This window comes from Sesamum indicum, linkage group LG6 (assembly GCF_026168435.1).
Source record: "Sesamum indicum cultivar Baizhima isolate 11 linkage group LG6, ASM2616843v1, whole genome shotgun sequence".
NCBI lineage: Eukaryota > Viridiplantae > Streptophyta > Magnoliopsida > Lamiales > Pedaliaceae > Sesamum > Sesamum indicum.
The window spans coordinates 5110628-5126614 of record NC_142662.1 but is presented as its reverse complement, the minus strand read 5'-3'; the positions used below and the strand labels follow the sequence as shown (position 1 = coordinate 5126614).

The window sequence follows — 15987 nt, the reverse complement described above, 5'->3', positions numbered from 1 at the left end:
ATGAACTATTATTAATTGAAATAAATTAATTACGATTACCCCTGTCGGATATGAATCATCACAACCATCATACTCCGGTCAATGATATCAAATAAATAAAATCTAATCAACACTTACTATTCATTAAACACAGCATCCCACGCTTAAGGTGGGGTTCGTATCCATGATTTTTAAAATTATGGAGCTTCAACTTCACCAACTAAGTTAGACCTCATGGAAATACACTCTCAATTTTAATATTACATTTTTATCTACAACTTACTCCAGCTATTACAAACCCCCTTAAGTCATGAGTTTTTAACTGGAGGGACGTTGGAGAATTAAGTTTAACTAGTTAACATAACACATTCTATATATGTGCATAATTTTTATAGAATATTAAAAAAATACTTTTTAAAATTATATTATTTACTTTTTATAAAGTTAAAAATGACCTAAAATATACATAAGATAAAAATAAATAAATAAAAAACTACCAAAAAAATAGTTATTAATAATCATAATGGATGGGGAAGGTAAAAATAATTATTCAAAATTTTAAAAAATAAAAAATTACCATACCAAATAAATTGAAAACTTCAATAAAATACACTTTAATTATATATAATATAGATTTTTCTTAAAAAAATTAATAAATAAATAAAAAACAGGTAAGCTACCCACTTCCTTCCTACTATTCTCTACTGACGATTTTTAGCACTAAATTAATCCCACAAATCAATTAATTTAATCACAAATTTAAATTGACAGATTCAGACACTGACGTTGGCTGTTGACTTTGAGAGGTGGGCTCTTTGGTCCACATACTAAAATGGGGAAAGCTAACCTGTACCGGCATGATTTGGGGGTTTGTGAAGCATTGTACATTGTGGACAAGTTTGACCCTACCTACCTCCACCCACACCCTATTCCTATGGTAGTATGATAGTGAAATTTCAAGACTAATAGATTTTAATGTTGTTGAATAATATATAGATATTAATTAGTAAAAAAAAATATGATATAATTAGTCCAAAAAATAAACATAATTAGATACTTACTGAATATGCCTTCATAAGTTATACATTTTTCTTTATTGAATATAAATTCTAATAAATGTTATCTTAACGTAAATAACAATTGTATAGTTGATTATATATTTTTTTTTATCGAATTTTAGTTAATTTTAAGTATAATAACTAATAGTTTTATATTATTTGATTTATAATTTATTTATATAAATTATTCTGATTTTTGGTATAACTACAGAAACTATCATATTTTTTTTTGAAAAATTATATAATCACTCTACAGAAAGCATCATTGATAAGTATAAAGTAAGAGTAATTTGGGTAATGTTATTGATTTTGTAGAAAGTTTATATATATTTTTAGAATATCAGGGTGGTTTATGTATTTGATTTTGATGGGTAATTAATAGTTATTCAAAAAATAAAAATAATTTATGTAAATAGATTATAATTTAAGAGTGTAAATATAATTATTTATAATTAATAAAAATAATTATTTAATTTTGATGTTTCGATGGGTAATTAATAATTATTTAAAAAATAAAAAAAATTACATAAATAAATTATAATTGAGGAGTGTAAATATAATTATTCGTAATTAATAAAAGTACACCAGGATTGGTCGCGGAGCATGGATTTGCCGTAGGTGATCTGCTCCGGCCTCCAAAGAAACAAAAAACAAAAACCATCCAGCAAAAATTCACCAACAAATATATGTTAATGTAATCCAGTAATTACTGCTAAAACCCTTTCTTCTCTCTCTCTCTCTCTCTCTGTCTTCGCTCTGTCATTCTCTTCAATCACACTGTGATTAATGAATCAAATCCATGTCCAACGTTTGAAACTTTCACCTGAAAATTTGTCATATTTCATTTCAGTTGAGAGCAGAGGCCGTCATGATCACGAGCAGGAAGACTTACAATGAGGAATTGTTGATGTGATTGACGCTCCAATTAATTGCTCTTTTCTGTTTTTTGGAGTCAAACAAATAGAATCCGTTGGGGGAAAATGGCTTGGGGTAATCAATTGAAGGAGGCGGCGAATGCCAGGCCATTATTCTTGACGATCTACGCCACTGTGATTATTGGAATCTTCGTATCTTCCTTTTACGTATTTTCCGCCGTTTTCTCCAGTTCGAATTCCGTCTCTTCTCCATGGTTCTCCACTTCACCTCCCTCCGGTGATGTCGCTGGTGGGTTGAATTTTTCAGTTGAAGCTATTACGTCCGCAATGCGGATAATTCTACGTGTTGATTTTTGTAGGATTTGCGTCTATACTACCTGCCTTTGATAGAAGAGTTACTTTCTTCCTTCCCCATTTACTTTGTAGATTTGGATGATTTTTTTGGACAGAATTAAGAAAAGAATCTTGCTTTTCATGTGTAATATCTTGACTCGCTGTCATACATGCAATATGAAAGGAATTGATTATTGTCTATTTTTGAGGATGGAGGAATGCAAAATTTCGATGTGTGATAGCGGTGCCTTTTAAGTGAAAGGACTTATCTTTATTGATTACTGAAAGTAAATTGTGGTAATGTGTGCAAGAGTTTGATCCTGTGTATCATCACTGACTTGTGCACTCGTCCATTTGAGCTCTGCTTTGATCTTAAGTCTTAACTCTGAACTAGAACTTTGAGGAATGCATTTCTGCAGTTACTGATCTTTGAGTGCATTAAACATAGAAGAAAACTAGAAAATGGCAGGGATTATGCATATCTTTATTTTTTTTTATAATGATGCTTAACTATATCAAATTGAAATGTTTGATTTGGTGTACTATATTAGGTTATGTTCAGATCCTGATGCTGATTAAGAGTCCTTATTTTGAAGGTTTACTTTGTACAAGAAACAAATAGAAGGTGGAATTCAAGTTGATAATCTTGGCGACATTGGGATTCATATTTGTCAAGCTCAACCTTATTTCTTGATTTCTAATTTCTTTATATTCCTTTTATGCATTCAAAATTTTTCGTAATAGTACCAATCCATGTTTTAAGCTTATTTTAGTCAGATGCAGATTCACAAATACAATGTTTCATTGGATGTTATTAAATGGTTCAATATTTGATGGAAGTTGCCAGTTTCCTTAAAATTATTTCATTCCTCGAATGCCTTACTCTGTCTCCCCTTTTCTTTACAGCCCAAATTCTATTCTGTTCTTTTATGAAAAATAAGTATAAATGACAGAAAGTTGTTTTTTTCCTCTTTTATTGATCCAAGGATAAGCCTAGAAATGATTTGTGCTTTGTTTATGTGGAGTCCCTAAAGCTTCAACTTTTTCAGCTTGGTCTGGCACAATAATGTAGGTGGGTTATTTGCTGCGCCTTAGTTTTGTGTACTTATTTATTTCTTTCATCTCCTGCATTCATAGAAGCAAGTTCGCCATCCTTCAGTCAACCATCAAATGCTTCTCGCCAAATAGTAGTCAGCATAGCACCAGACTCGGCCTCCGTACCAGGAAGAAAATTTCTGAAACCTCTTTGGAAGGCTCCGCTACCTGGTTCGAAAATGCCACCTCTAGAGACCTTTAAATTGACAAAGGAACTGGTTCAGCAGAGAGTGAAGGATAATGTTATAGTTGTTACGTTTGGTAACTTTGCTTTCATGGATTTCATTCTGACTTGGGTTAAACACTTGTCGGATATGGGTGTTGATAACCTCCTTGTTGGTGAGTATTCATGAATTCCCTCGTATGGGATAATCATTTGCTACTTTTGTTTATTGTGTCGTGGTTTAACATACCAATTTTTTGTTCTCAGGTGCAATGGACACAAAACTGTTGGAGGCTCTCTACTGGAAAGGTATTCCGGTTTTTGATATGGGTAGTCATATGAGCACAATAGATGTTGGTTGGGGATCGCCTACATTTCACAAGATGGGAAGAGAGAAGGTTATCCTGATAGATTCCATCTTACCTTATGGATTTGAATTACTGATGTGCGATACTGACATGGTCTGGTTAAAGGTAAAATTTTCATGCTCAGACAGTTAGTTGCTTGTCTTGACTTCTTCACATACATAGACCCTTGTGCTGGTTTAAGTTCAGATTGTTTTATCCTTCTTCTATTACACATCCTTATGCTGGGGAAACTATTGGTGTGGTATAAAACTGCTATCGTGTTCACCAAGCTGCATTCAACCCACTTATATCTAAATATTAGCGAGGGCACCACTTTCCTCTCTTGCATGTGTTGTATCTTCATATCATATATGTGCGTCTGACATTCCTGAATGTGTTACATATTTATGCCTGTATGCACATCCATATTTCATTTTGAAAATTCCTTCTGGTACTGACTCAAGTTGTTTGATATGTCTCAATTTTCTTTGACATAATCTCGACATATATATATGGAGAAATGCTTGCTAATGTTTGCTAACAGCTAACTATTTACTGTTCTCTAGTTAGAATAATAATGCCTACACACCTTCCCTAAATTCATTCTTCTTAACTTTTAACTCCTGTATAAACCACCGGAACACCCACCACAGCTCCTCCCTCTCTACCCACCTGCAACCCCTGGCAAGTGCCTGTTCTTCTCACAATACATATAAAGAAGAGGAGCCAAGTTTCTTATTGATAAAATTTTAACCAATGTGCAACTTTTCTTGAGCAGAATCCCCTTCCTTATCTGGCACGATATCCTGAAGCAGACGTGTTGACTTCCACCGACCAAGTTTCACCAACTGTAGTTGATGACCAGTTGGAGGACTGGAGACAAGGTAAAATTTCCATGGAAGACTTTATGCTGTGTAGCTCAGTGCTTTCCTCTGTCCCAGAGGAAAGAGAATTGGTGTATACAGTTCAATCAGAACTTATTCCCCTTTTACTGGGAGGAGTGTCAACAGGTTTAGCTAGTGATCCTGAGTTTAGTATTTCGGGAATTCGCATAATCGATGAAAGATGTGGTAGAGATCATCTTAATTACTCATTTTATGCTCCTTCTGTTTCATGATGTATTGACTTGTATAGAAAATTAGGACTTGGCTCATCATAATTTATTTGGATAATGACTATATGTTTTAGGAGACAAGTCAGGCCCGTACTGAACTGAGCATTGGACAATTCAGTGATTTGAAAATTTATATTAGTCAATTTTTAGAAACAATCCAAGAAGAGTACAAAGACAATAACTATAAAATAGAGGAAATTGATCACTTTATCTGACAAGCAGCTGGAAAAAATACCTGTGATTTTCCTCTTGAGTCCTGTTATCTACATTGGACAACTTTTCCCTCGCTTACTTTATGATGTGTTTTAATTTTGTCTTTGAACAGCTGGCGCCGCTTATAACATAGGAATTTTTCACTGGAGGCCAACTGAGACTTCAATGAAATTAGCAAAAGAATGGAAAGAACTGCTTCTGGCTGATGAAAAGATATGGGATCAAAATGGTTTCAATGAGCTTGTTCGCAGGCAGCTGGGCCCACCTGTTGATGACGACAGTGGACTTGTGTATGCTTATGATGGAAACCTTAAGCTAGGCCTTCTCCCAGCAAGTATCTTTTGCAGTGGACATACCTACTTTGTGCAGGTGTTTTGTAATTTTTGTAGGCGGGCATTGCATATTTAATGTCGAAGAATAAGATTTAAAATCTCAATTGAAAAAATGTCCTAGAGGAAAAGCAATTTCTAAATCTTGATAGTAGAAATTCAGCACATGACTCATTGAGGTTTAAACCCATATTCAACTTGGCAGGCCGTGTACCAACAACTCAAACTGGAGCCATATGCTGTGCATACCACGTTCCAATATGCTGGTACTGATGGAAAACGACACCGGTTGCGTGAAGCCATGGTTTTTTATGATCCCCCAGAATATTATGATACACCAGGTTCTGATTGTTTACACCTTTCACAACTTCGTGATATCTGAAAGAAAGTATGCTTAGAACTTCCCTACTATGTATCTCTTTCTAAAAGTAAAAAAGAAGTATGAAATAAACATGGTAAAAATTGTTGCGCTTTTCTTCATACTGTTCTTCTGATCACATGAAAGACCAGAAGTGTGGTGTCAGCTGACAATAGAAGGGCCTTGAGATGACTTGGTTTTGGAGAAACCACAGGATCGAGTCACTAAGTTGCATTAAATCTAATTGAGATGGTTAAAGAATAGATGATGAGCCCAGCTTTAAAATAATTGGGAGCCTGGTCCATATTCAGTAGTCTTTAGCTTTTCTTGCAAGACTGTAATTTTTCAGATGAGATAATCCACAAAGAAATGTAGGCAAATGAAGGCTGTCTTTGGTGTTTGAGACATAAGAACAAAATTCAATTACCTATTCTTGGACTAATTCTAACATTTGTATATCAAGAAAATATGATACAAAGTGTATATATTATACTTCATCTTGTACTTTTGTTTAGTGTTCTCCTTGATTCTCTACTATCATAATTCAACCAGTGCACAGTATGTCCACAAGTTGATCTGTCTTTGTATTCTTCTCTAGGGGAGATTTTTAAGAAAGAAAAGAAATGGTTATTCTCAGATAAGGTGCTAGCTTTTGGTGGGTATTTATTATAAGTGAGGGGTGAAAGTGAAAATGTCTGACTAATTACTCAAGTCCTACCATATTTGATTTTAGACTTCGTACAAACCATGTGGGGAATATCCAATTCACTTGCCTACATCTGTCCACTTTTGGGGATAACCAGTTTTTCCAAATTATTTTTGTCAATCTTATGCAGGAGGGTTCCTGACATTCAAACCTAATATACCAAAGAGCTTGCTGTTAGATGGACAACATAACATTGAATCACACTTTGCTCTTGTTAATTACCAAGTATGTGTGTGGAACCTTTTCTTTTTTTCTTCTAGGAGGGGAGGAGGGAACTAACCATGTATTTTGCTAACGACGAACTGTGATCTTCAGATCACACAGATAAGGACTGCACTCGCCATTGCTTCATTGTTGGGTCGCACGTTGGTAAGAACTGTTATGCTCTTTGACATCTTAAACGTGATGCATTTAGCCCAGCCACTTTACAATATGTTGTTGGAGAATCTTTTTTCTCATATGTACATCATGTAATCTGAAACTTCCATTCCATTTCAACATTGCTTAGTTGTTCTTCGCTTGTACCCTATCTCTATAGTGTATCTTGGGTATAGTATCTAGATATCTAGTAGATTAAGACCATTTTTTCCCTCAACAAAGGTAATATAAGATTCTTTGACTAATTATTCTCCTTCACTGTCAGAAATCTACTTGGTTTCAAATTACAAATATTTAGCGGTAAATTTGTACCACATTAGATGGTATTCGTGTTCTTTCTGTCTGGCTCTGATGTCTCTTCTTTCATTCATGTCATGCAATGTGAAACTTAACTCTTGTTTATCGGTGATCAGTATACTTTCAGTTTGGACACTGAAGTGGATACAACCTTCTCTTGTCAGTCTTGAAAAGGAAAAGTTACATATTTCTGAACTTAAGAAAGCACTTGCTTTGTCTGTTGTGGCCCCTGCAATTTGGTTTACTGTATTGGAAGTAACCACTGACTTGTGCTTTGCACTTAAGAATTAAAGAATCTCTTCTCATCATTTTCGGATTCCATGCAGAAATCTCTTATGTGTCCTACGATTACATTAGTGTGCACCTGGATTAAGGAAGAAAATTTAGATTAATCCTTGTAGATCTAACAGGACGGTTTTGTACTTGTTGAGTTTATCTAGTTTGCTTTACACTTGTTTGTTTGGAGTTCATTTTGTGATCTTTCTTTTGTGGTTTTAGGTAATGCCTCCACTCTGGTGCAGGTTGGATAGGCTGTGGTTTGGACATCCAGGCGTTTTGGTGGGTACTTTGACAAGACAGCCTTTTATATGTCCTTTGGATCATGTGTTTGAGGTATTTGTCAATTCTCTTGGAATATAATGTTGACTTCCTATGAGCTAATAAACGAGAAATAAAATACAGGAGTAGTGCTGTCTTCTGGTGCTAAAAGATTCATTGTAGCTTTTCACTACCAAAAGTTGCACAATATCTACCCAAGAAGATTAGTTGTGGTGAAACAACACTAACAGTGCTTCTTACATAAAAGAAAAATTAATAGAAACTTTACATTATATTTGGCTGATAAAAGCTATGGTGCATGGAGTTGCGTGTTGGTGAATTAATAGCTTACCAAAGTGAGTTCATAACCCTCACTATCAATACCATGATATGTGACATATATGTCTATTTAGCAAGGATGAAATATGGTTTTAAACTTTGGTAACAGGATTCACTGCCTTTCTTTTTGCTTCAATATTATATTCTTCAACTTGGTTATAAATGATGTTCCAAATTCTTGTAAACCCAACTGTTGACCCACCTCCCAAGAAAACAGAAAGTAACATGAAAAAGGGAAGAAAGAAAGTCAGAACTTACGACATGTTTATCTGAAGTTTTCTTTTCAGTTCCTGATACCATACTTGCCACATTAGACCATCTGGTATTTCAAGGTTTCTTGGCTGGACATAATCAATTAAAAGTTAACATATGTAAATAAAGAGTTAGAGAACAACTTGAAACACCACCTGCTAGTTTGTCTTTTATCTCTCTGATACCATTTCCCCGAATGCTTTTAATGCAGGTTAACGTAATGTTAAAGGAATTCCCAGAGGAGGAACTTGGACCAGGAATTAATTTTAGGGAGTATTCTTTCTTTGACAATCCATCTGTTCCGCAGCAGGTTATGTTTTAGAGTCACATGGGAAAAAACTCAAATTATCCTTGCTCTCTGCTGAACATGTTGCTCAACTATTTCAGGTGAAAAAATCTTGGCTTGACGTGCATCTTTGTCAGGAAGGATCACATGGTTGTGAAGCTTCAAACAGCACAACTCAAGTGGGAATTCTCAAGTTCCCTAAGCGGAGTACAGAGCAAATGGTACGGTTCTTTATTCTATCTTGTTTACTTGGGTGGTATAAATTCACTTTTAGATTCCTAGTTGTTTCAGCTCTAATCTAAAATTTGACTAGTGTTCTTGCTGTTAGTAAAATCTGATCAAATCTTTGGAGTTATGGTAATTGTACAATCTATTATATTGGATATTTTAACACCAACTAATTTATTCACATCACAGTTTTCCACAATATAAAGGAATCTTAGGTAAGGAATGGTTTCGATATATGTGGATTTAATATCCATTAAAATGGAGGAAATAGCTCAAGTATGTGATAAACGAATTGAAATCCGTTATAACTTGAAATTATTCAGAAAAGCCAATTGGGTTATTACCATGAATTTGGAATTCTTAATTCTCAAATCCTTCATGACAAACACAACCTCAGGTTTACATAAAAAACCTGCTTCTCACTCAGCTGTGTGTTATGCTTGTATCTGTAAAGTTCTGAGTGGTCAGTTATGTCCTACTAAGTGCCATCAGCACAATTGGTCAATACAGATATTCAGTTATCCTCTCAAATTTTACAGATTATTGTGCACAATTTGGAAATTTATGTTCGGATACCATTTAAACTATCCACACTACAGATTTTTGTGTCATATGTATTACAAATTTAGTTTTATCTTTTCTTCCTTCCAAACAGTTCAAGACCATATTCTCGTCCTTCAAAGATGTGAAAGTCATCCAGTTCTCATCAATGCAGGATGCCTTCTTAGGATTCAGTGACAAGGCATGCTCTCGACCATTTTCTAGTTTGATTTTTATGTTTTACTTGTCACCTTTGGTACTCAAAATACATATTTTTATGCTCAGACTAGGGAAGAAAGATTCAGGAAGCGTGTAAAGCGGTATACAGGTATTTGGTGTTGTGTGGAAAATCAGAGTCCGGGTCACATCTATTATGACATGTATTGGGATGAAAAACCTGGTTGGAAGCCAAAACCTCCCCAGACTCCGGAAGAGGATCATCCCCCTTTATGAGGGCTTAAACCAGGGTTATAGATTCTATAACACTGTTAAAACAGAGGAGAAAGCCAGAAGAAGCAAAATGTTCAGAGTCGCCAGAATACCAAAGCCAAGTAATTTACATTTTAATGAGAGGGTACCGGTGTTGATAGTTATTGTACTTTTAAATTTTGTAGTGAGACACGCAGGTAACTTCCTAGCTTTTGTGTAAACTACTAGAACTATTACAGGGGAAGGTCGGTGCTACACGCATGGCTAGTCCTACAGTGGAGTTGTGAACCACATAATGATGTTGCCCTCACTTTATGACAACGTCATGTTCGAAGCTGGCGACTCTCAAAATTTATTTGGGTGGTTCCTTAGCGTGTAGCATGAATTTTTTTGTCACGAGTTTCTATCTGATTTGGTGTCAAAAAATGTAGAGTACAAAATAAACCTTGAAATCATATTGGACTCGAGTGGACCCCTGAGTTCTGTAATTCGCACTCCTAATGCCATTTGCTTTACAATGACGAAGAGAAAGTGATTTTGATTTTGTTTATGTTGTTTAATGACATTGCAAGATGTGTTAGGATGGCGAGAATTTCAGTTATACTCCAAGGTTCTTTTAAGCTCCCATGATGTTTGCCATTCCACATTTTCACTGTGTATTATTGGCGTTTATTTAGCATTTTTTGACATTGCTCATGTTAGATAGACAATCCATACATGTGTTTATGCACATTTTGAGATGAGAGTATTCAAACCCAACTATGGGAAGCAGATGGGAAAAGATTATGGAGAAGCAGCATTCTCCTGATAGCAAGTAAGATGAAAAGAATTATCAGTTAAAATTGGTTGTTCAAGTTGAACACACCGAAGTCTTTTTATAAGATTGATTGTGGATCAAAATAGATTTGAAGTACACATTCATACTTATTATGATTCAATCCATATCATATGAGGCTACATCAGTAGTAGTTTTCAGTCCAAATAAAATATTCTACATCTATGAGCTATAACTTATTTATGGGATTTCAAGCTTTCAAAGTTCACAAAGGCCCGACGCGACTTGCCCTCCAAATTATGTGTATATCTACTATTACTCGAATAGAATTAGTTAATTCTCAAAACAACACTGAATTCAGTCACCACATTGAACATCATATATTACGATGTTGTTTGTTCAGCACAGTATTGGTTTAAGGTGAATTTGGCAACAGGCCATGTCATGCTCACTCCTAAAATTCACACCAAATTTACAAAGTCTATTCATAGGCAGTCTCTTGCCAACATTGTCAACAGTTCACCACTGTTTCGTCGTGATTCTCCGAACAAAATCCCCCAAATTCTCTATTTCTCTCAATGCTCTTCGTGGACCCTTTTTCAAGAATTCCGCACACATGCCGTTCTACCAGTCGAAACATCTGTTTCAAGAATTTGGTTCGGGGATTCCCACGTTGCTGGTCGGTTTTCATATGTGCCCCAGTTACTTGATGAAATGTCGGAGAGAAAACAGCAAAAGTCTCAGTGCACCCTTTTGTGGGATGTGTTCAAGATTGTTCAATCTGTTGTCTCGGAACCGAATGTTGAAAATGCGGCAATTGTGCATGCCTTGGCTGTGAAACATGGCTCTCTTGCTGATTTGTGTACCGCCACCTCTCTTCTCACCGTTTACTCAAGATGTAAGGAGTTCGGCTCCGCGGTGGCTTTATTCAGTGAAGTTCTTGATAGAGATGTGGTGTTCTGGAATGCTATGGTGAGTGCATGCGTAGAGAACAGGAGTTTTCAAGCTGCAGTTGGTTTCTTCAGGAAGATGGTCGGCGAGGGGTATGAGTTTGATCCCACAACTCTTGTCATAGTGATTTCTGCATTTGCCGATTTAAGAAGCCTTCGACAAGGTGAGGGTGCTCATGGATTGAGTGTTAAAGCGGGAATGCTTTCGGACACTGTTTTGAGTAATGCTCTGATTAATATGTATGCGAAATGTGGTGACCTGAGTTCATCAGAGTGTGTGTTTGCTGGAGTAAATTGTAAAGACCTTGTTACCTGGAATTCAATTATCAGTGGTTGTTTCTACAATAACCATCCTGAGAAGTCCCTCTGGTATTTTAGACGCATGGCTTCTTATGAAAATCAAGCTGATGATATGAGTATTTCTTGTGCTATTGCAGCATGTACGAGTTTGCAAGAGTTTGGTGTTGGCTTGGCAATCCATGGACTGGGAATCAAATTGGGTTATGGGGAGAACAACCATGTTTCAGTTGCTAACTCTCTTATTTCATTCTATTCTCAATTCCGAGACATCCATGCTACAGCAACAGTTTTTAAAGGGATGGTGGTTAAGAATATAGTTTCTTGGAATGCCATGATCAAAGGGTTCTTTCTGAATGAAGAAGCTGAGGAAGCTTTTTATCTTCTACGTACAATGCAGTTTGTGGCATTGATCCAACCTGATATTGCAACTGTGGTTACTATAATTCCATTTTGTGCTGAACTACTGCTTCTACGAGAAGGAAAAGCTGCTCATGGCTTCACCATTAGGAGAGAGATGGCATCAGAATTATCAGTTATTAACAGTCTCATTAATATGTATTCCAAGTGCAATAATCTGAAGGAAGCTGAGTATTTATTCTTGACCATGCCAAAGAAAGACTTGGTTGCATGGAATACTATGATCTTTGGATATGCCCAAAATGGGCAATCTCAGGAAGCTAAAACATTATTCAAGAACATGCTGGGTTGTTATTCAACTTGCACCTTGCCAACTCTATTGGCTATTACTCCATCTTGTGATTCTCCTGAATCACTTCAATTTGGAAGATCGATTCATGGTTGGAGTATCAAATTGGGTTTTTCAAACAAAATTTTTGCTTTGAATTCCCTCACTCACATGTATATTAGTTGTGGAGCTTTGTTGGATGCTTTTACGTTGTTCAAGGGAATCTCTGCTAAGGCTGATGTTACTGGTTGGAACACTGTTATTGCTGGCTGCACTCAGAAACAACATTTTTGGGAAACTTTAGAATATTTCGACTTATTCAGGAAGGCATCTCAATTCCATGTTAATCCTATAATCTTTGTCAGTGTCGTCTCAGCTTGTGGCAATCTTGGGTTAACATTTCAAGGAAGGTTAATTCATGGTCTTGCTTTTAAAACTGGAGCAGTTACCAATATGCGAGTCCAGAATTCACTGGTGACAATGTATGGCAGATTAGGCGACACAGAGAGTGCTACACTAGCTTTCAACCTTAGTCATGATCATAATTTATGTTCATGGAATTGTGTAATATCTGCTTTGTCACAAAATGAGGATGCTAAAAAAGCACTAGAGTTATTCCGGTCTCTAGAATTCGAGCCGAATGAGAGAACCATTTCCACAGTTCTTTCAGCTTGCACCCAACTTGGGGCCATGACTTATGGAAAACAAATCCATGGACATGTCTTCAGGTTTGGATTCCACCAAAATCCTTTCATATCTGCTGCTTTTGTGGACCTGTACAGCAATTGTGGCAGGTTAGATATTGCTGAACTAGTTTTTCTAAGCTCGCCAGAGAGGTCCGTGGCTGCGTGGAATTCCTTAATATCTGCTTATGGCTTCCACAACTTTGGTTCAAAAGCGATTGAAACATTCCAAGAAATGATTAGGTCTGGGATTCGTCCCACAAACAGCTCATTTACAAGCCTTCTTTCAGCCTGCAGCCACTCGGGGCTGGTCAAAGAAGGGCGCATGTACTATGATAATATGTTCGTCAAATTTAACGTGCAACCTGCCACTGAGCATCATGTGTGCATGGTCAATATGCTGGGTCTGTCAGGAAGGCTCCACGAGGCCTATGACTTCATCAAGAATCTTCCAACACAACCTGATCCAGGCATATGGGGAGCCCTACTAAGTGCTTGCAGTTATCATGGAGATCTTGAGATGGGGAGAGAAGTTGCAGAAATCCTCTTTTCCTTAGAACCGGAAAATGTTAGTTATTACGTGTCGTTGTGTAATATGTATGTTGCTGCAGGTAGATGGGAGGAAGCGGTGGATTTAAGAACTATAATTGAGGATAAACAACTAAAGAAACCAGCTGGTTGCAGTTTCATTGATCTTGGTCTAAGGTAAGATCCTTAAGTCCCTCTTCTTGATCCTGCATTAGTTCCATTACCTGTTTATATTCAACATCATCCCTTTATTTATGATTAGAACTATTTAGCTCTGATTAATTTTTTTATTATGGTTGTTGCTCCAGCATATATCCCATTTAATAATAAAAAAAGCATCAGATACGTCCTTAAATATTCAATTCTACCATTTCAGCCTAAAGTACAAATGAAGTTGTATGTAGTGTCCTACATAAAAATGTTGAATGAGGATGATTAGGCAAAAAACATAGATGTTGATCCTGCTAAAATTCAGTGGTAAATACGGTCAAAAGAGATTCATGGTTGAAATTTTGATTTGCCTTTTCAGCATGTTTTATCAGAATATATTCAGTTTAAATTGTGGCCATAAATAGGTTAAACCCACTTAGAGGTATGTGTGTGTTTTTTTTATTACACTCACGCATCCAACACACACTCACTCAAAGTTCAAACATCCCATATAAAACGTCTTATGTCCAAACCACTGGGTTGTCTTCAGGCTACTCCACTTAAGTTACCTTTTTTTGTTTGTGTAAGTAAATATTAGACTTTGTTGCAAATTCTGTTATATTTAATATATACCAGTCATAGTTGCATGTAGTTTTCATGAGCATATAAAAATGAATTATGGTGTGAGATGAAGAGAAAAAATAAATTTGTGGAAGAAACAATCATGGCCGTAAGGGGATGAGAAAGGAAGAAAAAGTACAATCATTTGATACAAAAATAAGTTGTAATTATGAATTTATTAAAAATATGAAACTTTATGAGAAAAAGAAATGTGGAAAAGGGAAGAGAGGAACGTCGAGTAATAGGTAACAGAAAAAAGAAATTTTAGTTGTGATACTATTAAAAAGTATTAGAAATACTATTAATTCTGACCAAGTTCTTTTTAAAGAAAGAAAAGAATTCAAGGGTAAATTTAAGTATTCAAAAGTTGATAGAATATTGCCTTTTTATAATAATATAAATAAGATACTTAACATTATAAGTTGTTTTCTTAAATAAAAAATATGGGGATAACTACACTCCTCTCCCTTGAGATTTGATGTAGTTATATGTCAACATCTGATTGTTTGAAAAATTACATCTACTATCCTTAAAGTTTGCTTTTGTAACAAATAAGTCCATCTGTTAGACAACATGTATCGAATTGTCGATATTAACAAAAAAATTATATATAAAATTTATTTACCCCCAATTGATTTATTACTAATTTATTGTAGGTCAAATAAATCTTCTTATGATCAAAATTGACCTTATACATTATGAGGTATATCTTAACCGTGATAAGAATAGTTTAGTTGGAAAAGTAATCAGCAATAAGTGTAAATACCAATTTGCATTGATTTATTTTATTTTTAATATCAACAAATTCAATAATTTTGATTGATGGAAAGACGTGTTATATGAAAGCAAACTTCGAATATTAGATATAAATTATAAAAAATTAATATGTAATTACATCAAATCTCAAAAGAAGGGATTTAACTATCCTTGAAATATATAATACATGTTATGTATACGTTAAATAAAATATAAGATAAACTAGGCTTTGAAATAGAAAATTTAATCTAAATTGACAATGTCCACGCGCCCTACAGCTTTTTACTGTTGCACCCTCCGCCCGCTAGTGGTTGGCGATAGGGTTTCTGGATAACTGCCAAAAAGTCGAGCAAATTCTCAGAAGTACCTTCGCGTGTGTTAGATTACTTTTCCGCCAGAGTTTTTATCACATTTTTGCGGATGAACATGATACGCTTTTAGCTTTTGTATGTTGTCGAAATGTAACTAACAACAAAGAGGATTATATTGTAAATCCAAAAAAAAAAAAAACAAAGAGGATTAAGGGTACAATTTTGTGTTATTTTTTTGAAAGTGACTTTGTAATGGCAGGAATTTTTGCTATACACATATTCCATCCTATCCAACATTATGGATTAATTCCTGTGATAATGCCAAAGTGTTGAAATCTAAGAGATAGTTATGCAATAAGTTAAATCACATGT

The 15987-nt window shown here is 35.4% G+C and overlaps 2 protein-coding genes across 4 annotated transcripts; both read left to right on the top strand.

Moving 5' to 3' along the window:
• Window positions 1-1733: 1733 nt before the first annotated feature.
• Window positions 1734-10400, top strand: XEG113 (xyloglucanase 113). Of its 3 annotated transcripts, none has more exons than XM_011083882.3 (13): window positions 1734-2201; window positions 3386-3679; window positions 3771-3976; window positions 4629-4734; window positions 5290-5546; window positions 5712-5847; window positions 6701-6795; window positions 6886-6939; window positions 7744-7857; window positions 8585-8683; window positions 8761-8880; window positions 9543-9629; window positions 9713-10400. In XM_011083882.3, exons 1-13 carry the CDS (start codon window positions 2018-2020, stop codon window positions 9878-9880), a joined length of 1920 nt encoding a protein of 639 aa, XP_011082184.1. In that variant the 5' UTR covers window positions 1734-2017; the 3' UTR covers window positions 9881-10400. The 3 variants fall into 3 exon arrangements, with proteins under 3 accessions (XP_011082184.1, XP_011082185.1, XP_011082183.1); XM_011083883.3 differs by having other exon boundaries at window positions 3383-3679; window positions 7744-7803; XM_011083881.3 differs by having other exon boundaries at window positions 3383-3679.
• A 371-nt stretch (window positions 10401-10771) lies between these two features.
• On the top strand, window positions 10772-14139 carry LOC105165008 (Tetratricopeptide repeat (TPR)-like superfamily protein). The gene has a single exon (XM_011083884.3). The coding sequence runs from the start codon at window positions 11076-11078 to the stop codon at window positions 13956-13958; it is 2883 nt and encodes a 960-aa protein (XP_011082186.1). The 5' UTR covers window positions 10772-11075; the 3' UTR covers window positions 13959-14139.
• Window positions 14140-15987: the final 1848 nt, after the last annotated feature.

Excerpts from the sequence above, each read along its gene's own strand:
- XEG113 (XM_011083881.3), top strand. The coding sequence starts at position 2,018 with ATGGCTTGGGGTAATCAATTGAAGGAGGCGGCGAATGCCAGGCCATTA. Across the intron at positions 3,977-4,628 it reads CTGACATGGTCTGGTTAAAG|AATCCCCTTCCTTATCTGGC; the intron begins GTAAAATTTTCA and ends TTTCTTGAGCAG. Across the intron at positions 8,881-9,542 it reads AGCGGAGTACAGAGCAAATG|TTCAAGACCATATTCTCGTC; the intron begins GTACGGTTCTTT and ends CCTTCCAAACAG.
- LOC105165008 (XM_011083884.3), top strand. The coding sequence starts at position 11,076 with ATGCTCACTCCTAAAATTCACACCAAATTTACAAAGTCTATTCATAGG.